The sequence below is a fragment of the Mobula hypostoma genome, chromosome 14 (genome assembly GCF_963921235.1).
Source record: "Mobula hypostoma chromosome 14, sMobHyp1.1, whole genome shotgun sequence".
Taxonomy (NCBI): Eukaryota; Metazoa; Chordata; class Chondrichthyes; order Myliobatiformes; family Myliobatidae; genus Mobula; species Mobula hypostoma.
This window is the reverse complement of record NC_086110.1, coordinates 66,501,773-66,528,805: the sequence shown is the minus strand read 5'-3', so window position 1 is coordinate 66,528,805 and position 27,033 is coordinate 66,501,773. Positions and strand designations below refer to the sequence as shown.

At 45.0% G+C, this 27,033-nt stretch overlaps 1 protein-coding gene across 1 annotated transcript in view; it reads right to left on the bottom strand.

Annotated features, from left to right (window-relative positions):
• The window catches only part of adamts18 (ADAM metallopeptidase with thrombospondin type 1 motif, 18), a 348,492-nt gene that overhangs the window by 68,356 nt on the left and 253,103 nt on the right, over positions 1 to 27,033 (bottom strand). The window contains exons 11-14 of the mRNA XM_063067228.1: positions 25,991 to 26,163; positions 20,093 to 20,223; positions 16,168 to 16,291; positions 10,264 to 10,508 (exon numbers count right to left, since the gene is read on the bottom strand). Coding sequence (XP_062923298.1) covers positions 10,264 to 10,508; positions 16,168 to 16,291; positions 20,093 to 20,223; positions 25,991 to 26,163 — 673 coding nt within the window. The remainder of the gene's footprint in view (positions 1 to 10,263; positions 10,509 to 16,167; positions 16,292 to 20,092; positions 20,224 to 25,990; positions 26,164 to 27,033) is intronic.

The following is a 27,033-nucleotide window of genomic DNA, read 5'->3' as shown; positions in this document are numbered from 1 at the left end:
CAGTCACTCTGGGTATCTCCTTCTTATCTTTTCATTCATCTGTGCCAATACATAAAAATGTTTAAGCAGGTGAGCTGTGAAGCATCTGGCATCATAGTTACATCATCATTATGGGCCACGTTGTATGACGTGGGTGGTCATGGTTTTCCATCTGTCTTTAATCTGATCAATTCATGATTCCTTCATGCGATTGTTCTTCTTTTCTCTTTCCATGACCATGATTGTCTTGGCATTTTTTTCTACACAAGTGGTTTGCCATTGCCTTCTTCTGGGCAGTGTCTTTACAAGACAGGTGACCTCAGCCATTATCAATACTTTTCAGAGATTGCCTGGTGTCAGTGGTCGCATAACCAGGACTTGTGATACGCACCAGTTGCTCATACGACCATCCACCACCTGCTCCCACAGCTTCACATGACTGTGATCAGGGGGCTGAGCAGGTGCTACACCTTGCCCAAGGGTGACCTGCAGGCTTGTGGGGGGGAAGGAGTGCCTTACACCTCCTTTGATAGAGACATATCTCCACTCCGCCACCCACAAAATTCGACATGAATTATCGTGTGTGTGCCTTCAGGCTCCTCTACCTCCCTTCTGATGTCAGCAACGAGAAGAGGGCTTGTCCTGGGTGATGTGGATCCTTGACGACAGATGCCGCCTTTTTGGGTCATCGCTCCTTGGAGACGTCCTGGATGCTAGTGCCCGTGAGGGAGCTGACTGAGTTCACAACTCAGTAAGGTGAACCAGTAAAGTGAGTTGTATTAATCATGAGAAGTACTGGCTGTCATTAAAACACACCTGGTGTAGTCATGTCTTCAGGCAGAGTACATTTAAGTAAAATAGTCAATAAAATGATCTCCAGGTTTTTTCTTGTACAGGTCAATATGCATTTATCTCTTTACAAGAGAGGGCAACTGTTCTGATTAAATCACATTTCAAAGCATCAATGACACACGTCAAGGAGAAATAAAGGATTTGCTTAGGAACGAACGACTGATTACTTGTGAATTTTAAGCCGACAATTCCCATTGGAATATGGATCACTTCCACTTTCATCTATTTTCCTGCATCCTGTAACATCACAGTGCAAAGCTTCAGTGGGTAGTGTTACAGACTATGAGAATGCCCTCTTCATCCGCTCACACACTAACATTATCAACTGATGTCCCACAATTACAGCCAAGAGAAAACATTATAATCGTAACAGTTCTCTTGGTGAAGTGGGGGTTGGGGGTGGAATTCACACAGAAATCTTAAATCCGAATGAGTCCAAGGTGGGAGTGAGAACCCTCAGCTGAATGAATAAGCCTTCTAAAAGAGCACTAAGGCACTGGGAGAGTTCAAAGGTCAGTGGTTTCTATTTCTCTTTAACTTTGAGGTCAAGTGTTCTCGCCAGGTATTTTTATTCGCCGCACTGGAGACTCTAACTTACCAGGGCTGCTTCAGAGATTCTCTGTCTAGCAATAACTGTTGACCACTTGAGATGGGCGCGCAGGATATACACATGAGGGTGACACGTTTGGATACTGCCTGACAAATGACTTCAGACACGGGGCCGTACTTGAGAGGCGGGGCTCTTGATTGCAGCATTATTACCCGGACACTTGTACAAACATCAGCCTTCTCCACAAGGCCCTCTAACTAAGCAATAGCTACTGATTGAGGTCACAATGCCATCAACGCCTCAACGTGCCCCCAGGATTAGTTTCTGGTTCTGCTGGCTCCCGCATATTTTAAAGATTATTACACTTTTTTCACAGAAAGTAGCCACCTTAACTGAACTCCTATTATACACAATACAGAGTCCAAGGTAGCAAGATTGCCAAAAAAAAACATATACAGTACTGCGCAAAAGTATTAGACATACACACGCACGCACGTGCGCGCGCACACACACATATATATAGTTCCTAAGACTTTTTGCACAGTAATATATATTATGTCTTTCCAGTTATCAAATAACACTTAACACGACTGAGCTAATACAAAGCTAAGTACTCTTATTTCTGCTTCCAAACCAACTTCCTATTTTAAACAATATGCAGGACTGTGCAAACATCTGAGGCATCCTAGCTATATATACATGCCTAAGACGTTTGCACAGTGCTGTAGCGGGTTCCCACCAGACTCACGTTGGGATGTCGCACCTGGATGTCTACTGTCCCAATAACTTTGACTTGCTTCACATTTGAGCCTTGCAATGTGTCCACACATAAAAATAGGAAGACACGGTAACGTAGCAGTTTGCGTAAAGCCGTTAATTCGCCAGCAACCTGGGTTCAGTTCCGCCGCTGTCAGTAAGGAGTTTGAAGGTTCTCCTGCGACAGTGCGGGATTGCTCTGGCTTCATTCCAAAGGGTTAATGGGTTAATTGGTCACATGGGTGTAACTGGGTTTGTTGAATAGGATAGGCCTGCTGCCACGATGTATGTCTAGAAAACTTAAAACAGTATAGCAAAGCAACAAGCCCTTCAGCCTACGACGTCTGCACTGACCATGATGCCAATTTAAACTAATTCCATCTGCCAGCATGTGGTCTATCTCCCTCCATTTCCTGCCTCTTTATGTCCCTGTCTAAAGGTCTCACAAATGCTGCCCTCGCATCTGCTTCCACCAGTGTGTTCCATGCACCTATCACTTTGCATTTAAAATAAAGACTCATAAATTCCCTTTAAACTTCCCTCCTCTCATGTTAAACCTTTGTCCTCTAGTATTTGACATCTAAGAAAGATGCTACCCTGTCCAAGACTCTCACGATTTTACTCCATATTTCTCTTAGATTTCTCTTCAGCAGGTACTCCAGAGAAAACCCAAGTTTGTTCAACTTCTCTTTATAACTCCCATTAACTTATCCTTGCAACATCCTGGAGAACCACTTCTAAAAGGGAGAGGGAGAGGCCTATTGAAACTTGCCATCTTCGATCAATTGTTCATTCATTATATGGTGTGTTGTATGCCGTAGGCGAGCGATCATGGTCTTTCCATGACCATGATTGTTCCTGGTAAATTTTTCCTCAGTGGTTTGCCATTGCCTTTTACTGGGCAGCGTGTTTACAAGACAGGTGAGCCCAGCCAATATCAACACTTTTCAGAGATGGTCTGTCAGGTGCCAGTGGTCAAATAACCAGAACTTGTGATACACATCAGATGCTCTCATGGCTTCACGTGACCCTGATCAGGGGGCTAAACAGGGGATACACCCTGCCCGAGGGTGACCTGCACACTGGCGGAGGGAAGGAGCGCCTAACACCACCCCACCAACTTTGATCATGTGGGAAAATCATGAAGTACCATAGGTCTAGTGGTATCCATGGAAACACAAGGGCCTTCAAGACAAGTGGAATCCATTGGAAATGTACAGCATGTGAGGGCTGGTTGGTATCATATGGCACCTTGGGGCAACCATTCCTACCTGCACCTCTGCTTCCTGTCACCGTCAAACATAGACATCCTCTACTACTGAACCTCCCTGACCCCACACCCACCACCTTTGCCAGTGATGTTGATCACAGGCGGAAGCCATTTTCTCTGGAGCACCAGAAGGTATACATATCTACTAGAAGTATATAAATTTATGAGAGGGATGGATACAGTAGATAAGAGTTTCTCTTCCAGGATGGAAATGTCAAATACTATAGGTTTAATGTGAGATGGGGAAAGTTTACAGGAAACTTCTGAGGAGTGTTTTTACATAGTGAGGTAGGTGACTGGAACACACTTGCAGTGGAGGTGGTGGCAGCAGATACAAGAGCAACCTTCAAGAGGCATTTAGAGAGGGGCATGAAGAGGAAGGAAATGGAGGAAGATAGACCAAGTGCTGGCAGTTGGATTGAGTTTAAAATGGCATCATGGTCAGCACCTACCTCGTGGGCTGAAGGGCCCTTTTCTGTGCTGTACTGTTCTGCGTTAGTGAAGGCAGAGAGCAGGCTCAAATGTGAAGTGAGTCATGGCTGTTAGGGCAGTGGACCTCATCCAGAATGAAAAATGGAATATCCATTTAGGATGGAGATGAGGAGGTACTGTTTTAGCCAGAGTGGTGAATTTGTGGAATTTGTTTCCACAGGCAGAGTGAAGGCGATTCAAGTTTAGTCAGGGCATGAAGGGATGGGGGGAGGGGGGTGCGGGGGAAGGCGGGAGATTGGGGCTGAGAGGAAAAATGGATCAGCCATGATGAAATGGAGGAGTAGTCGATGTGTCAAATGGCCTAGTTCTGCTCCTACATCTTTTGGTTTTGTTGTCTTATTTGCACATCAGCTACATGGGTCATCTTGACATTCTCATTGTTATCTAAAGATTGAACCTTACACTCAGCATTCAATAGCCACTTTCTCAGAAAAAAAGATTGCAATAATCCTTGTCCAATGTGGGGGCTCTCTGAACCTCTACTCCCCTAATCGTCAGTTCAGAGCCTCACCAACAAGGCTCCCTCCAACTCTCTGAACATCAGGTTTAAACACTTGGGCCGAGTCTCATTCAATGTGTCATGAGCACAGCTCATAGAACTGCTGCATTGCGACGGCAGTTTTGATTGAGGTTTCTTTTGCAGGATGTGGAGGCATCAGTGGTGGCACAATGCTAAAGCGGGTAGACTGCTGCCTCGCAGTGCCAGGCACTGGCTCGTTCTGATCTCGGCTGCTGTCTGCCTGGAGTTACTGTGACCCTGTGAAGTTCTTCTGGGTCCCTCCATCCCACATTCCCCACCCCAGTTCCTCCCACATTCCCAAAGAGTATGGGACACATGTTTTCTGATGATTATAAACACAAGAGATTCTGCAGATGCTGGAAATCCTGAGCAACAAAGACAAAATGCTGGAAGAGCTCAGAAAGTCACGCAGCATCTATGGAGTTTCGGGCCGAGACTGGAAAGGAAGCCAGAAGAAGGTGTTATTCTCCACCACTTGCTGATTTCCTCCAGCACCGTGTGAGCGTGTGCGTCTCTACTGTGTGTCCTCGTCTACTCCCTTGTTATTAAATGATGGCGGATCCCTGTCCAAGAGTTTAGTCTTGGCACAGTCAATGGCAACTGCCATTACAAACCCCCCTGGCTCCAGTTTCACGATCCTTAAAGAACAACATCTTTGGCATCTCTGCAAGGGCTGAACACATGTTTGCTGCAAGCATGTATTCTGTGGTGGAGAAGTTACTATTGCCCTGGGACCTCAACAGATCCTCATTTTACTTATACTTGGAGAAACAGAGTGCAACAGGCCCTTCCGGCCGAACGAGCTGTACTGCCCAGCAACCCATCTGTTTAACACTAGCCTAAATACAGGACCTACTAACTGGTATGTCTGTCGACTGGGGGAGGTAATCGGAGCACCCAAAAGAAACCCACGGAAGAATGTACAAACTCCTTACAGATGCCACCAGAATTGAGCGCTGAACTCCCAACGCCGCCAGCTGTCATCGCGTTGTGCTAACCACTAGGCTACTGTGTCGCCCCGTGAGGCTTATTGGGTGGTAGGGGGAGAGTTTTTGGAGAACGTTTACACGGAGAGCACAGTGAGATTAATGGGACACAGTTCCACTTCCTTGACAAATCTACTCTTATCCCTCACCGCTGGAATCAAATATCACTCCAGCCCTTTGCCACTGAAATAAGTTCCTCTCTGCCATTCCACTTACATGAGCTGCCATCCTTGAATTACTCACCAATAATGAGAATTGACATTTGCTTCTGACACCGAACTGATATTTATAGCTTTATGCCTTCCTCCCAGTGTAACTCTACTCTGGGAACAGTCAGCACCTATGGACTCTCTTGCAAGCACTCTTCTTCTCATGTTCTTAACATTTATTGCTTATTTATTTATTTTTTAACTTTGGCATTTGCACAGTTTGCTGTCTTTTGCACACTGGCTGTTTGTCCATCCTGTCGGGTGTGGTTATTCATTGATTCTATTGCTTCTTGGATTTACTGTGTACGCCCACAAGAAAATAAATTTCAGGATCGTATATGGTGATATACAGTACTGTGCAAAAATCTTAGGCACATATATATAACTAGGTTGCTGAAGAGTTTTGCACAGTGCTGTAACTTCAATTTGCTGCTTGCAGTTTACAATTTACATTGAGAACTGACAACTGTTTTTAGTTTGAACTACGATCTGCTATTTTCACATAACTGCAGAATACTCTCTAACAGCAAGCACAAAGGTATCGAGCTCATCAGGGAGCAAACAACATTGTTATTTACAGTACTGTGCAAAAGTCTAAGGCACCCTAGCTAAGTATATATATGCCTAAGACTTTTGCACAGTACATTATATATACTTTGAACTTTGAAACTCTAACATTGATACAGGGCACCCACAAGAACAGACCACATATTTGATGCAACAGACTAAAACTCTCCGTCTTCCAGCTGCTCCACCCAACACAACCAAGAAGCTGCCTCCCTTTCTTTAGTCCTGTCTGTTAGATTGTAGTTGGATAGGGCCCAAACTCCATACGGAGTGCCAGTGGAACTTGATCACTGCTGGTGCACTATTAGTCCCATCAGGGCGAAAGACTGTTGATGTTTCATCATCTCCCTGAAGGGAGGACCAGGACTGAGGGGCAAGGTGCTGTCCAGTTGCACCACACCCTGATTAATATTACTTCTCTCCTCTTTGGCCTGAACCCCACCCAGCACACATAAGATCCACTTCTTCAAAAATCGTGGTTTTTCCCCTTAACTCCACCAGCCTAACAAGATTTCTCCTGGATTCTTGTTCATCCCTGATTTCAGTCACCAACTATGCACATAACTGTCAAGGATCTAATGTCTGGAACTCCTGCTCTGAATCACTTTTCTATCTCTAATGTGTGTGTTTTTTTCTACAGCAAAACCACAAAACCATAAGTAGAACAGGCCATTCGACCCAAGAGTCTGCTCTGCCATTCCATCATGGCTGATTTATTATCCCTCTCAACCCCATTCTCCTGCCTTCTCCCTGTAACCATTGACACCCTTACTTATCAGGAACCTATCAAGAACTTATCAAGAAATACTTAAATGGCGACGCGCTCAATCGCAGTGGCTTCTATGTGGCCAACTGAAGGTGTTATTGTCTTCTTTAAACATATTTTTTACGATCACAAGACCCTGCAGGACATTAAGAACTTAACGCACTGCAGGTTTACCCCATGCTCTTTGGTGGAGAAACTGAAGGAGCTGAACCTTGTGCAGCTCGTGCTGCTCCCTCGTCTGAGATGCGTCAGAGGTGTCGGTGCACGAAGGCGATATGCAGTCAAACAGCGATTGATCGTCTCAGTCACTTTTCTTGTGAGCGCAAGACCCTGCTGGAGATTGCTCATGTGGATTGCGGCCAGTCCAGTTTATTGATTTATTGGCAGGCGGCAGAGGTGAGGCAGATAGCGGGGAAGCTGTGCAAGGACAAGACCTCAAGCCGCGGTGTCGCCTGTTACAGTCGTCCAGGAGAGAGGCGCCGGAGCTGGTGTGCTCCATCGGAGAGCCGAAGGCAGTGTGGCGCGGCCTCCGAGCTGCTGTTGGTGCACCCCCTTCGCTCGACAGAAGACAAGTCTATTGTGTTAGACTGCTGCAAGGTTCATGGCCTCAGGGTCTTAGACTATGTATTTTTTTGTGTGACTGTATTTTACTGCTATCTTATATGTGCTATATGTGCCTCTTGATGTGTATGACTGTTGGTACTATCTTTTGCACCTTGTCGCCAGAGTAGAACTGTTTTGTTTGACTGTATCCATGGGTATTCATGTATGGTTAAATTATAATTAAACTTCAACTTCAACTTAATCAACCTCTGCTTTCAAAATACACAAATAACTTGGCCTCCACAATCATCAGTGACAAAGAATTCCACAGATTCACCACTGTCAAGTTAAAGAAATTCCTCCTCAGCTCCATTCAAAAGGGACATCCTTGTATTCTGAGGCTATGTCCTCTGGTCTTAGATTCCCCAACTATGGAAATCTCAATGTCCACAAAACCTTTGATCACCGGCTTCAGATGTGACTTGGCATCGAATTTTGTCCTATCATATACCCCGAACAGACCTCTTATAAATTAAAAGATGAACTCTCGATCTCTCAGTCGACCTTGTAGCTTATTTTTTGACCTGCACCAAATTTGCTCTGTAACTACAACACTATATTCTAAATTTGTTTTTCTTCCTTTTTATTATTCCAAAGTACTTATATATTTGGATGGAATACAAATAAAGCTTTTCACAATATTTCTGTATGGGTGGAGATCGTGCATGATTGTATGTGTGTGGTGTGCTTAAAGTGTGTGTGTTCATGTGTTTCTGCATGCAGACATATAGGTGTTAATGTATATACAAAGTCTGTACATGTCTGCATGTGTAAGGATGTGGCACGTTTCTGTAGTATCTAGTGCAATCGCTTTATATCACCACCGATCATTGGGGGAATACTATCAAGCTGGAGGTACAGGAACACACATCAAAGTTGCTGGTGAATGCAGCAGGCCAGGCAGCATCTCTAGGAAGAGGTAGAGTCAACATTTCGGGCCGAGACCCTTCGTCAGGGCTGGAGGTACAGGAGCTTGAAGACCGACATCTCAATGTTCAACAGCAGCTTCTTCCCCACTGTTATCAGCTTCTTGAACCAACCTAAAAAATAAACCCTATTTCTACCTCAGACTATATTTCCCGAAACCTGCACTCACATTTACTTTTGTTTATTTCGCTGTGTAAGTTACCTGTAAGTATAAATTAGGTTTAAGTAATTTATGCATGTTGTATTAGTGGGGGAGCCATACTAAGATGAGGAATAACTATCATTCCGTGCTGAGACCATTATATTAGGGCCCGAAGGTGGCGACACTGCAGGCAGCCCTCAGCACAATCCTTGCTGACTTGATTTGAACCAAATAGTGCATTTCACTGTCTGTTTCAAGGCACGAGTGACAATAAAGCTGTTCATCTCTTAGAAGCATAAAAGTGCAATTTATGTGGATGTACGTGGTGTAGGAGAGTATGTGAGTGTTCATGCATACATAGGTGATTGTGTATACGTGTCTATGCACATCTGTGTGTTTATATGTGCATCTATGTTCGTGTGCACGTGTGTCTTGGTACAAGTAGATTTGACTGCAGCCACATTTATCAATCAAGTTTAGCAAAACTTATGAAAAGAGGCAGATATTGCAAATACCAGTTTAGGAAAAATATAATGTATCAGAATAAGCAAAGCTGCTATCCAAAATACATGTCCATAAGATATGGGAGTAGAAAGAGGCCATTTGGCCCATCGAGTCTGCTCTACCATTTCATCATAGCTGATCCATTTGCCTTTTCAGCTCCAATCTGCTGCCTTCTCCCGGTTTCTATTTATGCCCTGACTGATCAAGAATCTATCAACCTTAAATATACCCAAGGACTTGACCTGCTCAGCGGCTTGTGACAATGAATTCCACAGTTTCTCCACACTCTGGCTAAAGAAATTCCTCCTCATCTCCATTCTAAATGGATGCCCCTCTACTCTGAGGCTGTGTCCTCTGTTCTTAGACTCCCCCACCATAGGAAACATCCTCTCCGCATCCACTCTACTGAGGCCTTTCAACATTCGATAGGTTTCAGTGGGGTCACCCCTTATTCTTCTGAATTCCAGTGAGTACAGGCCCACAGCCTCCAAACACTTCTCATATGATAAGCCTTTCAGTACTGGAATCATTTTTGTGAACGTCTGCTGAACCCTCTCCAATGGCAGAACATCGTTTCTTAGATAAAGGGCCCAAAACTGCTCATGTGTAACCAACAAAAATCCCACAAACCATTCATTGCTACCCCTTGACTGATGTGTTTCCCTCATCTGGCCCCCAATTAAAAATTCTTCAAAGCACTAACGTCAATATTTTGTAACCTGTTGCATCCAATTAGACTCTTCTTTCATCTGCCACAATAAGATGAGGACCCAGCCATTACATCACACTGTCTGGGATTTTAATTCTCATTCTGAATGAGAAATAAAAGAAACCACAAACAGTTCCTTTTCAAAGCTGAGGATCTAATGATGAAAATACTGCGCGCGGGACACACATCACCCTTTCATTCCAGCATCTCTGCAGTGATTAAGTGCCGGCCATTTAGAAAACTTCCTCGCAGGGGAAATCGTTCTCAGAAAACTGTGATGGGCTGTAATTAAATTAAAAGCTGGGAGGAGAGCTCCCCAGTGGCACCAGTCCCACTGAAACCCCCAGCCAGCTGCCAAGCTGTCACAGGTAATTTTGTGGCACACACAAGTGATGGAAGCGAACAAGAAGAGGGCATAAAAAAGGACTCACTTCAAAGACGAGCGACTCATTAGTCGGTCCGGCTGAATACAGGCTCTCGGGTTTGTCAAAAGAACGCTGGTAGCTGAACTGGGCTCCCGCGAAGACGAACTTCCCTGGCCAGTCGACGGTCCAATCTCCGGTCAGGTGGTACTTGCCCGTCAGGTTGCGCACAGCCAGGTAACTAGTGGAGATCTCCAGCTCGTGCACGTGGATGTTGCGAGCCCCGGCGGGAACAGTAACAACAGCGTAGTACTCTTCAAGGCAAAGGGAGAGGAGTGACTTGGGGTGGAAAGCAAGATCATTCAAACATCCAGAAAGACATGTGAGTTAGTAGGTTAATCGGTCACATCGGTGTAATGGACGGCACAGACCCATTGGGTCAGAAGGGCCTGTCACTGTGCTATATCTCGAAATAAAATAAAAACATTTATCAAAGTCTTCTAAATGTGTTCCCTGTATTGTGATTCAAAGGAAGAAATCTAATCAGATCTCTCCCCTCCACCTTCTTTCCTTTTCCGTTCCCCACTCTGGCTCCCCTTTTGCTCATTCTCTCCCCACCTGCCTATCACCTCTCCCCCCTCCTCCTTCCACCTTCCCTTTCTCTCATAGCCCTCTCTCGCCTCCTATCAGGTTCCTTCTTCTTCAGCCCTTTACCCTTTCCACCTATCACCTCCCAGCTCCTCAATCCATGCCCTCTCCCTGCCCCCCCACCCACCTACCATCACACTCACCTGGCTTCACCCCTCACCTGCTGGCTTGTACTCCTTCCCTTCCCCCCACCTTCTTATTCTGGCTTCTACCCCCTTCCTTTCCAGTCCTGATAAAGGGTCTCGGCCCGAAGCATCGACTGTTTATGCCTCTCCATAGAGGCTGTGTGACCTGCTGTGTTCCTCCAGCACATTGTATGTATTAACTATAACTAGATTTTCTCTAAATATTAACATTATGTTGCCCTGCATCCAAGACCCAAGCTAGACAATAATTGTTTGATTGAAGACTGAATGGTTGACAACACTGGGATTTGAAAATAATCCCAGAGGCCATCATCCTTGGCATTTTGGCCACTTTTTGATTGACAGTGTAGCTTACAGTTAAATAAAGATAACGCTGAGATTCTGAAGAAAATATTATGACAAATTGTACAAGCTTGATGCACATTTCCATTCCAATGAGAAAGTTTGGGCAATATTTTTAAATTTTATTTATTTATTTTTATTTTATTGAGATACAGTGTGGAGAAGGCTTTCCAACCCTTTGAGTCACACTGCCCAGCAACCCATGATTTAACCCTAACCTAGTCACGAGACAATTTATAATGACCAATTAACCTACCAAATGTTACATCTTTGGACTGTGGGAGGAAACCTGAGCACCCGGAGGAAATCCATTCAGTCACGGGGAGAATGTATAAGCTCCTTACAGGCAGCAGTGGAAACGAAGATGATGAAAGGATTCTGAAGGTTAGATATTTCCTCTAGTATGGAGATCAAAATCAAAGGGGCACAATCATAGAATTAAATCATTTAGGAGGAACATCGGGAAGGACCTTCTTAAGATTATCCATCTCTGGGAACAACTGAAGCTTTCAAGACTTTATTCCTAGGGTGTAGCTTGACAGACAAGGACAACAGCTATTATCCATCCCTAATAACCCCATAAGCCATGACTAATTTCAAGCACTGAGATGAACCTAACCCAGTCCAGATAAGGATGGTAGATTTCTTTCCATGAAGAATGTTAGATCAGTTTTCATAACAGTTCCATTGTTTCCTGGTCATTGTTACCAGTCCATTATTCCAAATTCATTTTGAATACCGGCTCACCAGAACTCCTTAGATGACACATTCAAACCCACGACCTCTATCAGCTAGAAGAACAAGGGCAGCAAGAGCATTGGAAGACCCTCAAGCTGGAAGTTGTCCTCCAAGCCACACACCATCTGACTTCGAAATATATCACCTTTCCTTTATAGTTATTGGGTCAAAATTGTTTAACTCCTTCACTCTTCGGAGACTGTAGTGGTTCAAGAAAGCAGCTCACCACCACCTTTTGAGGAGGAACAAGTGATGGACAATTAAATCCTGTGAAAACCATATCCCTGGAATGGTCATACAGTAGCTGTAGAAAAGTGCAGCACAGAAATAGGTCCTTCGGTCCATCCAGAACGTGCCGAATAATTTAATCTGCCTACTCCCATCAACCTGCACTGGCACCACAGCCCTCCATACCTCTACCATCCATGTACCTATCCAAACTTCACATTGAAGCCAAGCTTGCATGCATCCCTTGCACTGGCAGCAAACACACTCACAACCCTCTGAGTGAAGTCATTTCCCCTCATGTTCCCCATAAACTTTTCACCTTTCACTATTAACCCATGACCTCTGGTTGGAGTCTCACACAACCACAATGGAAAAAGCCTACTTGCATTTATCCCATCTATACCCCTCACTATTTTGTATGCCTCTATCAAATCTCCTCTCAATCTTCAATGTTCCAAGGAATAAAGTCCTAACCTATTCAGTCTTTCTTTATAACTCAGGTCCTTCAGTCCTAGCAACATCCTTGTAAATTTTCTCTATACACTTTCAATCTTATTTACATCTTTCGTTTAGGTAGGGGATCAAACCTGCACACAATACTCCAAATTAGGCCTCCCCATCACCTTACACAGTTTCAACATAACAGCCCATCTCTTGTAATCAATATATTGATTGATGAAAACCAATCAATATATATTGATAAAGTATATTTGGGTGTACACTTCCCATTTTCATAAATCTGCCGATCAGAACTTCAGGCCTCTGCCTAATTCACCTGTACCTTAACCACTTTGCCTTCTCATCACATGTTGGGGATATCCAGGGATAAGAGGTCAAGGCAGATCATTTAGGCTGAGGTCGCGATTTGATAAAATGGAGGAGCAGACTCTCGGGACTGAATGAGCCACACCAGACCCACTCAAACAGAGGAACAGAGTATAAGACTCTATTAGATCCTGTACATATTTTTTCTATATTTTCAGATGATGTATGCAGACATTTTGTGGCAAGATAGTAGACCCGAATCTCACTCCAAACTGCATTTCTTGTTCCAGATTTACGAGGGGTGATTGATAAGTTCGTGGCCTAAGGTAGAAGGAGATGAGTTATAACTTCAAACTTTCTGCGTAATCACTCAAAGCGTTGAACTGCATGTGCATGTAACGAGAGCTGTATAACTCATCTCCTTCTACCTTAGGCCAGAAGCTTATCAATCACCCCTGCTGCGGACACTTTCTGGAGGTCCAAGATCCGTATGCTCCACAACCGCTGGACTAAGTTTGTAAATGTAGGAGGGGACTATGTTGAAAAATAAATGTGCTAAGTTTACTAAAACTGACTCCTTCTACCTTAGGCCACAAACTTATCAATCACCCCTCATATACCTCAGAGCAATCAGATTCATTAGATCACACAGAGAGATATATTTAATACTAACCTAGTGGAGCTGAAAAAGTGTCTTTGAAACCGTTAGGAACCGTGAGCATTGTGTGATCGTATTAAGCTAAAATTGTTCCCAGTGACTTGCGTCTTTTGAGATTTGTGTTCAATAAAACAGTGGTGCAGAAATTCACCCCAGCTCAGTTGTGTAGTTGTGATTGTTCTATTCTATTCTTCCCGTGCCTGGTTCCTTAAAGTTGATATTGATGGGGATGGTAATGGGGACGAGCTCCCACTAACTATTAAATGCTCCCAATGGGATGTGCCTCTAATATCCTCTGGCAACCAAGTTCAGCTCCTGGCCTTCACATGTGGTTTAGCTACTAAGCCCAGTGGAGCAATTGTACAGACAGGAGAAGGGGCCAAAATGGGTTACTGGAGCCTTAAAACAAGTTGCTTCCAGAAGATGGGGCTCATCAGCCATGGTTGGCAGCTCATCTAGGAGAAGGAAAACTAATCTCAAACCACTGTTGCCTTGCAGCTATACTCACCCACTGGGAAGGCTTTGGGAGTAAACCCCTCGGGAAAATAGAGAGTTGGAGCCCCTAAGCTTTAACGCTGACTGGCAATTCCTGCGAAGCTGCTGGTGCCAAACAGTATTGGTCTTTGCCATTCCTTTGGGTTCATCAGATGGAGAGGGGGAGTTTGCTACATGGGCAACAGCTTGCTCTCCATATTTTACTTCCCAGGCTTGCATATCTAGACAACTAGGATGTAACATCCATGGTCGACCCTGATCGATGGAGGCCTCTCTCAGTGCTTGGTTCTATTACGGTCAGTTGTAATCATGTATTGGAGTAAGAGTAAAACACGCAGCCACTGTACATAGAACAGCACGACAACATAGTGGCTAGCACAGTGTTTTACAGCACCAGCAATTGGGGTCCAATTCCCACCACTGTCTGTAAAGAGTTAGTGAGTTCTCCGCATGGCTGCCTACAATTCCTCCAGATGATCTGGTTTCCTCCGACATTCCAAATACGTACAGGTTAGGGAGAGTAAGTTGCAGGATTGTTGTGTTGGTGCTGGAAGCGGGGCAATACTTGCGAACAGCCCCCAGCACAATCCTCTGAATGTGTTGGTCATTGACGCAAAACAATGTATTTTACTGTGTTTCGATGTACGTGCGACAAGTCAAGCTAAGCATATCTTATAGTCATAAAGGTCATCAGTCCACCAACTCTACGCTAATCAACAGGGACTAATCCTATTGTACCCTCCTCACATCCCTGCCAGTCCAGATGAAGGATCTCAGCTCAAAAAGTGAGTTTCTCCATCACAGATTCTGACTGACCTGCCGAGTTCCTCCATCACAGACTCTGACTGACCTGCCGAGTTCCTCCATCACAGACTCTGACTGACCTGCCGAGTTCCTCCATCACAGACTCTGACTGACCTGCCGAGCTCCTCCATCACAGATCCTGCCTGACCTGACGAGTTCTTTCAGCAGATTCCGCCTGTCTTGCCAAGTTCCTCTAGCACAGATTCTAACCAGTCCATCTTTTGACTGCAGGAGGAAACCAGAGCATCTGGAGAAAACCCACACATTTGACAGAGAGGACGTACAGACTCCTTACAGAGGATGAAGGGATTAAACTTCAAACTCTGATGCCCCGATCTGTAACAGCACTGTGCTAACCGCTATGCTACTGTGACACCCCATGATAAGCCGTAAGGGTTAAGGGTTAACACAGAGTTACCTGCACAAAATGCTGAAGGAACTCAGCAGGTCAGGCAGCATACCACTTCCTCGCCTGGCTTCACCTATCACCTTCCAGCTTGTACTCCTTCCCCTCACCCACACCACCTCCTAATTCTGGCTTCTCTCTACTTCCTTTCCATTCATCGTGAAGGATCCCAGCCCAAAATGTTGACCACTTATTCCACTGCATAGATGCTGCCTGATTTGCTGAGCTCCTCCAGCACTTTGTGAATGTTACTCTGGATTTCCAGCATCACAGAATCTCTTGTGTTACATGTACAGACCAATAATATTTTTTCAGTACTAAAACCCTCTTTCTTTGAACCTATGAGACTCTGTTGGACACAGGATGGTTTTCTAAATTCGAACAGATCTGCCAGAAGTATTTAAGTAATGCTTTCCAAGAGACATTACTAGATGAATGTGTTACACACTCCTCTACAGACGTCTATTTGAGATATACGGGGGCGTTTTAAGGATAAGTTTTTTTTAGACAGAGTGGTGGGTGCCTGGAATGCACCGCCTGGGGTGGCGGTAGAGGCTGAAACATTAACAGACATTGAGATAGGCACATGAATGTGAGAAAAATGGAAAGGGATGCACATTGTGTAGGCAGAAGACATTAGCTTAGCTGGCCATTTGCTTATTAATTTAATTGGATCGGCACAACACTGTGGGCTGAAGGGTGAATTCCTGTGCTGTAACGTTCTATGTTCCAGGTACACTTACCGTTCGCCCGGTGCTGCTGAAGATATTGCCCTTGAAAGAATTTACAAGTTGAATTATCTCCGTTGCACACTCCGCAAGCATCCATGGTGGCCTTTGACCCCAGAACTCGGTCACACCCCACTGCCTAAAGAAACATTTCGCCAATTAAGGATTAAGGTTAGAATAACTACTTTAATACAGATTGAGAACTGCCCTTGCCTTGGGCCTTTCCGTTCTGTTTGGCCCCAGCTAATCAATGACTTAACCAGTTTTACCACTCCCTTCCCCCACCCCTGACCATTTACAACATCAAAGCTCTACGTCATGTCAACAGTTGATGGGGAGTGCAGGTAATCAAAATGATTCTGGGCTGCATGCAATGTTCCTCAGACGGAGAGAGGTATGAAGCAGTCCTTGCTTGACTGTTCTTTTGTGCAGAAAGAATTTATATTTATCGCTCTCACACCCAGATCCTGAAGCTAGCTCACCAATTCCTCTGCTTCCTCAGGAGGCTAAAGAAATTTGACATGTCCCTGTCGACCCTTACCGATTTTTATCAATGTACCAGAAAAAGCATCCTACCTTGATGTATAGTACTGTGCAAAAGTCTTAGGCACCCTAGATTTTTTTATATGGCTTCAGATGGTATGGCCTGCACAGATCCCTGATCTCAACATCATCGAGGCTGTCTGGAGTTACCTGGAGAGACAGCTGGAAGCAAGAAGCCAAAGTCTGCAGAAGAACTGTGGCAAGTTCTCCAAGTTGCTTGGAACAACCTACCAGTTTATTTTATGTAAAACTGCATGACAGTGTACCTAAGAGAATTGATGCAGATTTCAGGGGAAAGGGTGGTCACACCAAGTATTGATTTGATTTAGTTTTTTACTGTTTACTGCTCTTTATAGTAAATGCATTGATAATTAGAAGCTTTTCATGTCATTATATTTGAAAGCATCTTCACTTTAGATTATCTTCTTCATGTGTGCCTTAGACTTTTGTACAGTGCCACATAAAGAGCTTGGTATGGCAACTGTTCTGCACACAATGACAGGAAGCTGCAGAGAGGTGTGGACATAGCTCAGCATGTCATGGAAACCAGCATCCCCACCATAAACTCTGTCTATACTTCTCACTGCCTCAGGAAAGCAGCCAGTATAGTCAAAGACCCCCTCACCCCAGGATATTCTCCTATCTCTCCTCTCCCTTCGGGTAAAAGCCTGAAACCACATACTACCATGTTCAAGGACAACATCCATCCATCTTGTACAATAAGATGGACTTCTAACCTCATAATCAAGCCCATTATGGTCTTGCACTTTATTGTTTATCTGCACTGCACTTCCGCTGTAGCTTTTACTTTATTCTGCATTATTATTCTATTTTTCCACCTCAATGCGATGTGTAATGATCTGATCTGTATAAACTATGCAAGACAAGCACTTCAATGCATCTCGGTCATGTGACAATAATAAACCAATTCCAGTACTAAAATCTTACTGAGGGTCAGCTACCTATCATTTTCAGTGAGAGATTATTGAGGCATCTGTCTCATAGTGATAAAGGACAGAATATTCCCCAGGCTGCTCCACGAGGCGAGGGAAGAGATTGCTGAGCCTCTGGCTAGGATCTTTATGTCCTTGTTGTCCACGGGAATGGTACTGGAGGACTGGAGGGAGGCGAATGTTGACCCCTTGTTCAAAAAAGGTAGTAGGGATAGTCCGGGTAATTATAGACCAGTGAGCCTTACGCCTATGGTGGGAAAGCTGTTGGAAGAGATTCTTAGAGATAGGATCTCTGGGCATTTAGAGAAACATGGTCTGATCAGGGACAGTCAGCGTGGCTTTGTGAAGGGCAGATCGTGTCTAACAAGCCTGATAGAGTTCTTTGAGGAGGTGACCAGGCATACAGATGAGGGTAGTGCAGTGGTTGTGATCTATATGGATTTTAGTAAGGCATTTGACAAGGTTCCGCACGATAGGCTTATTCAGAAAGTCAGAAGGCATGGGATCCAGGGAAGTTTGGCCAGGTGGATTCAGAATTGGCTTGCCTGCAGAAGGCAGAGGGTGGTGGTGGAGGGAGTACATTCAGATTGGAGGATTGTGACTAGTGGTGTCCCACATGGATCGGTTCTGGGACCTCTACTTTTCCTGATTTTTATTAACGATCTGGATGTGGGTGTAGAAGAGTGGGTTGGCAAGTTTGCAGACGACATAATGGTTGGTGGTGTTGTAGATAGTGTAGAGGATTATCAAAGATTGCAGAGAGACATTGATAGGATGCAGAAGTGGGCTGAGAAGAGGCAGATGGAGTTCAACCCAGAGAAGTATGAGGTGGTACACTTTGGAAGGACAAACTCCAAGGCAGAGTACAAAGTAAATGGCAAGATACTTGGTAGTGTGGAGGAGCAGAGGGATCTGGGGGTACATGTCCACAGATCCTTGAAAGTTGCCTCACAGGTAGATAGGATAGTTAAGAAATCTTATGGGGTGATAGCTTTCATAAGTGAAGGGATAGAGTTTAAGAGTCGCGATGTAATGATGCAGCTCTATAAAACTCTGGTGAGGCCACACTTGGAGTACTGTGTCCAGTTCTGGTCACCTCACTATAGGAAGGATGTGGAAGCATTGGAAAGGGTACAGAGGAGATTTACCAGGATGATGCCTGGTTTAGAGAGTATGGATTATGATCAGAGATTATGGGAGCTAGGGCTTTACTCTTTGGAGAGAAGGAGGATGACAGGAGACACGATAGAGGTGTACAAGATAATAAGAGGAATAGATAGAGTGGATAGCCAGCACCTCTTCCCCAGGGCACCACTGCTCAATACAAGAGGACATGGCTTTAAGGTAAGGGGTGGGAAGTTCAAGGGGGATATTAGAGGAAGGTTTTTTACTCAGAGAGTGGTTGGTGCGTGGAATTCACTGCCTGAGTCAGTGGTGGAGGCAGATACACTAGCGAAGTTTAAGAGACTACTAGACAGGTATGTGGAGGAATTTAAGGTGGGGGGGGCAGTTATATGAGACTGAGGGTTTGAGGGTCGGCACAACATTGTGGGCCGAAGGGCCTGTAATGTGCTGTACTATTCTATGTTCTAAGACTATAGCACAAATTCAGAACCTTTGGCCTACACAGTCCATGCTGAACTATTCATCTGCCTAGTCTATTCGATCTGCACCTAGACCATAGCCCTCCAAGCCCCATGTACCTATCCAAATTTCTCTTAAATGTTGACATCAAACCCGCATCCACTGCTTCCACTGGCCACTCGTTCCACACTCTCATCATCCTCTGAGTAAGAAGTTGCCCCCTTATGTTCCCTTTAAACATTTCACATTTCACTCTTAACCCATGGTTTCTAGTTCTAGCCTCACCTAACCTCAGTAGAAAAAGCCTGCTTGCATTCACCCTATCTATACCCCTCATTTTGTATACCTCTATCAAATCTCCCCTCATTCTCCTATGCTCTGCAGAATAAAGTCCTAACCATTTCAACCGTTCCCTATAACTCAAGTCCTCAAATCCTGAAAAGATCTTTTTACATTTTCTCTGCACTCTTTCAATCTTATTTTCAGCTTTTCTGTACGTAGGTGACCAAAATTGCATACAATGCTCCAAATTAGGCCTCACCAACATCTTCCACAACTTCATCATAACATCCCAACTCACGTACTCAGCACTTTGATTTATGAAGGGCCATGTGCCAATAGCTTTCTCTACTTCCCTGTCTACCTGTGATGCCACTTTCAAAGAATTGTGGATCCATATTTCCAGTCCCTTTGTTCTACAGCAGTCCTCATATATTCCTTTATTCAAAATATATTCTGTGTGTGATTTTTAATAGTAGGAACCCGGCAGATCTCTGGAGTATAAAAGAAGGGAAGCCTTGTTATAATGGGCTTCCATGTTGCTTTAGCCTATCCACAACAGGAAGTATTCAGCACCTCACCTCACACATGCCGTCAATGCAGACATCAAATCTGTTCTCAACACAACGGGTTCCGTCCTTCACTTTGTTGGACATGGCGAAGAAAAAATCAAAATCCTCAGCAATGCAATACAGCTTGCAAACATCTTCATCTGCAAGTACAAAATCACAGAATCACATTACTTAAAACCATACCACAGGGCAGAAGCCAGAATTGTATAGCCATTCACTTGTACCGGTCTTTATGAGCTGCAGATTATATCAGATGGTGACAGGAAGAGACAGAAGGCAGACACATCAGTCTCTGGACTCATGTCAGTTTGATCCACAGGCTAATCCCCGGGGCAGTTCTGATAAGATGTGTTTAGACAGCAATAAACTATGGCTAAATCGCATCAGTGATGGTACTCCAGCAATGGAAACCCAGGAACCAGGAATGACTGAGAACAGATACTTGACAAGTGATAGAACCAATTCCTGAAAGTAGCACAGTATCACATCAACAGGCCAAATGGCTAGTGCTCCTACACCATAAATCCCTCCTCAAACTCTTCTTCATTCAACCACATCTACAACTTGTTGATTGCTTATCTTCACCTCAGCTTCTCCTCAAGGTAGTGAGTTCCTCATTTCTCCCCTCTCTCTGGGTAAAGATTTCGCTCCCCTGAATCCTATGCTTTTCTCATTAATAACCAACTGATTATTTTACAATTACTTTGCCTGGTTTTATAGGATTAATACTTGCAGGAATCCATTTTGCTTAGCTGTTTTCGAATATCTTCTTAGAAATAGAAGTGAAGCCACTCCTAGTTGAATTGCCCACAGACTCACATTGTCACAGGGTAGAAACAAAGCTGGAGATAGATACAGTGCTCAGAAAACCATCCATTCTTTGCCGGATAATGGTTTTCTGAACACTGTATTAGAGTTGCTTGGAGTATTCTTTTGTCTTCATGGTGTAGTTTTTGCCAGCGTACTGACTCATCAGCAAATGGACCTTCTAGATATAGGTGTAGTATTAATGTCATCAATTGAAACACCTTGATTGCACACAGGTCTCCAAAAACAGATCTCCATTTATCTAATTATGTGACTTCTAAAACCAATTGCTTGCACCAGTGATAATTTGGTGTGTCATATTAAAGGGGGTGAATACTTAAGCAATCCATTATTTTGTTTTATATATTTGTAATTAATTTAGATCACTTTGAAGAGCTCTGTTTTCAATTTGACACAAAAGAGACTTTTTCTGTTGATGAGTGTCAAAAGAGGATCTACTATGATTCAATGTTGTAAAACAATAAAACATGAAAACTTCCAAGGGGGGGTGAATACTTTTTATAGGCACTCTAATTACAATTCTGAGCTCTATGTGTGAAACCAGTCAGCCAGTTTGTACACAGCAAGTCCCCATTTATAGCAGTGGTCTGACAACCAGAAAATGATGGCATATGAAGGTGTAAACCTTGGCTAGCACACTGTAGAAGGATTTAATTTGAAACCATTCTAAATAATCTGTGACGTTCTATCAAGAATTCGGAATATTAAACTGAATGAACAAGGGATGTAATGCTGGGCTTTATAAGGTATTGGTTAGACCACACCTGGAATATTGTGAGCAGTTTTAGGCCTCTTATCTAAGAAAGAGCGTGCTAGCATCAGAGAGGGTCCAGGGGAGGGCAACAAGAATGATCCTGGGAATGAAAAGGTTAATGTATGAGGAATGTTTAATGGCTCAGGGATTGTATTCACTGAAGATTAGAAAAATAGGGGCATCCCTCATTAAAACCTATTGAATGTTGATAGGCCCAGATAGCGTGGACGTGGAGAGGATGTTTCCTATAGTGGGGAAGTCCAGGACCAGAGGACACAGCCTCGGAATACAAGGACATCCCTTTCGAACAGAGATAAAGCAGAAATTCTTCAGCCAGATGTTGGTGAATCTGTGGAATTCATTGTCACTGGTGGCTGTGGAGGCAAAGTCATTGGGTATATTTAGAGCAAAGGTTGATAGGTTCTTGATTAGTAAGGTATCAAAGGTTATGGGGAAAAGGCAGGAGAATGGGGTTGAGAGGGATAATAAATCAGCCACGATGACTGAATGGCCTAATTCTGCTCCTATGTCTTATGGGGAAATAAATTGTATGCAGGGTTATGTGGCTCACCACATTGAGCAGGGATTTTCAATGGGATGGAGGCAAAGGAGATTTTAGTAGTTGTGGAGTATCCGACTTCAGAGGCCAACCTGGATAAACTGAACAAATGTCTTTGTACTGTGTGAGTGGTATACACAGGGTCAACCATCACCATCATCTGTCCCAGAGTCTTCCCCAACACGGACGAGACATCCCCACCTGGAGGGACAATAACAGCGGTCCAGCTCGCAATGCTCACCGGCAACTGTGCGGGAATGAGGTGGCTGCGTATCACAGTGGGGAGAAACACAGTGGAGCAGGAGGTGTGGCTGGCCGATGCCCGGGAGTCCTGCATCGTTGGCCTAGACCAACTGTCCCGAATGGGGGCCCGTGTCGACGTGCTGGGGGTAATACTGTACCTCAGCGCTGAAGCCATGGCTATCTGGCAAGGCAGCTCCAGGAAGCAGACCAGGCAGGCACAGAACAACCACCACTGGTCTCACAGTGGCCCACCACAGTGCCGCACTGGGATGGCAGGACTTTCAGATGATGAAAGACTGGATCGACTAGGCTTATACTCGCTGAATTTAGAAGATTGAGGGGGGATCTTATTGAAACGTATAAAATTCTAAAGGGATTAGACAGGCTAGATGCAGGAAGATTGTTCCCGATGTTGGGGAAGTCCAGAACGAGGGGGTCACAGTTTGAGGATAAAGGGGAAGCCTTTTAGGACCGAGATGAGGAAAAACTTCTTCACACAGAGAGTGGTGAATCTGTGGAATTCTCTGCCACAGGAAACAGTTGAGGCCAGTTCATTGGCTATATTTAAGAGGGAGTTAGATATGGCCCTTGTGACTGAAGGGATCAGGGAGAATGGAGAGAAGGCAGGTACAGGGTTGTGAGTTGGATGATCAGCCATGATCCTACTGAATGGCAGCGCAGGCTCGAAGGGCCGAATGGCCTACTCCTGCACCTATTTTCTATGTTTCTATGTAGCACACCCCACAGCGCCCCAGCACAACACAGCAGAACCAGGGCAAGCAGTGGTGGCAGCCAATGGCGAGGTTGACCTCCCCACCATTGACCAGCAGGTGAGCAAACCCATGCTGGCTCAGGTGAGGGGATGGATGAGTGTGGGACAGCGGCCGGAGTGGGCAGAGGTCTCAGCCCTGGATCCAGAAACCAAAGCCCTATACTCTCAGTGGTGCGCACTGTTGATGTGCTATTGGCCGCTATTCCAGCGGTAGCCATTTTCTGACGACAGCAGACATCTCCTGCAGCTGGTGGTTCCCTGAGGGCTCGGCGCCACGGTGCTGCGGTTGGTGTACAGGCTGGTGGGGGGCAGCGATTCCAGGGTCACAAAGTCATTGGGCAAGCTGCGCAGACGCTTCGACTGGCCTGGGTGGTGCACGGGCTGGCGGGGGCCGGCCATTTTGGAGTTGCAAAGACATTGAGCGGGCTCCATGAGTGCTTCTCCTGGCATGGGTACAGGCAGGACGTGGAGCTGTTCGTGCACTGCTGTGACACTCGCACGTCTCAGAAGGGGCAGGGCCAACGGTCTAGGGTGCCAATGCTGCAGTGCATGGTGGGGGCCCCAATGAGTCTACTGCCCCTCCCAGAAGAAGGAACTATCCCCCAAGCTGGGAATCTGTTGGAAGGAGCTGGGAGAGGTGCTTAACCGCATCTCCTATGTTTTACATTGGGTGCGGTTGCCTGAACGGTGGAAGGCAGCTCTGCTGCACCAGGACCAGCTGGCACTGTATTGGCCGTCGGCCACCACCAACCCAGCGAGGCTGAAGGATGGAAGTGACACTCTGAGTGCCCTGCCTCTTGCCTCACCAGATAGTGCCTCCTTTGGGGGTGGGGGTTGCCACAGACAGCCTTCAGCAACCCAGCAGCGTCATTGACCACCACCACGACTTTTGGACTCTGGGGCTGTCGGGGACGGCTGAACCGTCAGGTGGGGGGAGTATAACGCTCTGGGGTTGGAGGGAGGGGGCTTGGTCGACAGCCTGCCCAGAATTCCTAGTGGCCATCGCAATTTATTGCTCTTGTTTAAAATGCTTTCATGGGATTACGGTGGGATGTGCAAGTTCATTTATTGCTACATTTTAGCTTGGGTCATACATCTATTTACATGTGTGTTTGTGGGTCACCCTAACTGTAACCAGTGTGTGATCATCACCTCCCACATCAGTATATGATTGAGTGCGATCTCTAACCCGGGTCATAGCACCTGGTCTGTTTCTGTGCTTGTCACAATAAAGACGTAAGTTGAGATAAATGAGCTTTTCTCGTCTGTCATCGTGGACAAAATGCTCGCCACAATATGCTGGTGATATTGAACCCGATTTAGATTCTGTTTCTACTGTTCTGTGTACCATGCAGATTGCTAAATTAATTCTTCCCTGTAATTTGTTCCTGGTGTGTAGGTAAGATCTTGGGAAAATTGATTAGAATATGTGGAAGATTTAAAAGCTGGGAACAGCTTCTTTCCAACTGTGATAAGACTGCTGAACAGATCCGGACCCGGATCTGGGCCGTACTCTCCAAATATCCAGACCTGCATCTCGGTTTTTTTTGCACTAACTTACTTTCCATTTTTCCATTTATGATTTATAATTTAAATTTTTAAGACCATAAGACAAAGGAGCAGAAGTAGGCCATTCGGCCCATCGAGTCTGCTTCGCCATTTTATCATGAGCTGATCCATTTTATCCTATTTAGTCCCACTGCCCTGCCTTCTCACCATAACCTTTGATGCCCTGGCTACTCAGATACCTATCAATCTCTGCCTTAAATACACCCAATGACTTCGCCTCCACTGCTGCCCGTGGCAACAAATTCCATAGATTCACCACCCTCTGACTAAAAAAATTTCTTCGCATTTCTGTTCTGAAAGGGCGCCCTTCAATCCTGAAGTCATGCCCTCTCGTACTAGACTCCCCCATCATGGGAAACAACTTTGCCACATCCACTCTGTCCATGCCTTTTAACATTCGAAATATTTCTATGAGGTCTCCCCTCATTCTTCTAAACTCCAAGGAATACAGTCCAAGAGCGGACAAACGTTCCTCATGTTAACGCTCTCATTCCCGGAATCATTCTAGTGAATCTTCTCTGTACCCTCTCCAACGTCAGCACATCCTTTCTTAAATAAGGAGACCAAAACTGCCCACAGTACTCCAAGTGAGGTCTCACCAGCGCCTTATAGAGCCTCAACATCACATCCCTGCTCCTATACTCTATTCCTCTAGAAATGAATGCCAACATTGCATTCGCCTTCTTCACTACTGACTCAAATACTGACTTAATAGTTACTATCGATTTGTAATCCAGGGAGCGGGAAGCGCAGAATCAGATATCGCTATGATGATTGTACATTCTAGTATCAATTGTTTGGCGACGATAAAGTATAAAGTATACTGTAGGATTAGTGTTAATGGGCAACTAATGGTAGGCCCAGGTCTGATGGGCCGATGGGTCGGCTTCCATGTAGTATCTGTTTATAACTCGATAGTAAGTTTGCTGTCAGGACAGGCAGCTGAGGGTTTTTTAACATGGATCTCAGTATCAGGAAGGAGGAAGGAATGAAATTTGTGATGTTCGGGGTGAGACAGGCTGAATGAAAGCGGAGTCCTGTCCAGCACAGATACCAAATACGCGCCTGGCGCAGTGGAATTCCAGCCACTGGCCCAAGGTTTGGACGGGGGGCACTTGAGACTCAAACACACCATCCTCCTTCTGAATGAAGCCCCATTAAAATGCAGCATTGAATAGTTACCATCGACCTTTGTGTAGGGCTTCCACTTGTAATACCACCCCCTGAAGGGCTTGCTGTTGTACTCGGCGCACTGCTGAGATCGAAAATCAACGCTGTTGCCTTGGCAGGCCTGGATGTTGCACATCTGATAGGTCCGGGTGGATCCCAGGCAGAACTTGCCACCGTACTGAGGCCTAAGGAGTGGAAAGAAGACACACTGAGTGTACGGACCAAGAAATTAAACACCTACTACACAAGCGTTCACTGTTCTCTGTCAACTCTCAGCCCCGCCATGTTCTTTGTCCATCCATCTTCCTGGTTGCCTCATGAGATTCACTTGAGCTGCTGACAATAACACTATCCACATTAATTGTTGATCTTCAGTCACATTTAGGATTAAGATTAGTTTTATTTGTCACATGACCATCAAGACATACAGCAAAATGAGTTGTTTGTGTCAAAACCAGCACAGTCCAGGAATGTGCCGAGGGCAGCCTCCAAGTATTGCCACGCTTCAGGCACCAACATAGCATGCCACAATTTACTAACCCCCTCTTTGGATTGTGAGCGAAAACCAGAGCACCTAGAGAGAAACCATTCACTGTATGTTTCAATATTTCAATGTACCTGTGACAAATAAAGCTAATCTTTTACCTTTAATGTTCTCCTGATAACCATGAGGGTTTCCCCATAGGTGCTCCATTTCCTTCCTGCATCCTGAAGAGATAGGAGTTTAAATTGGAGCAACACTGGCTCCTTAGGCCAGAAAGGCCTATTACTGTAAGGCACAGGAGAAGAATTAGGCCACTCGGCTCACTGAATCAGTCCATCATGGCTGATTTATTACCCTTCTCAAACCTAGTCTCCTGCCTTATCCAGTGACCTTTGACACCCTTACTAATCAAGAACCTATCAACCTCCACTTTAAATATACCCAATGGCTTGGCCTCCACAGGCTTCTGTGGAAACGAATTCCACAGATTTACCACAGTCCGCCTAAAGAAATTCATCCTTGTCTCTGTTCTAAAGGGATGTTCTTTTGTTCTGAGGCTGAACCCTGTTGT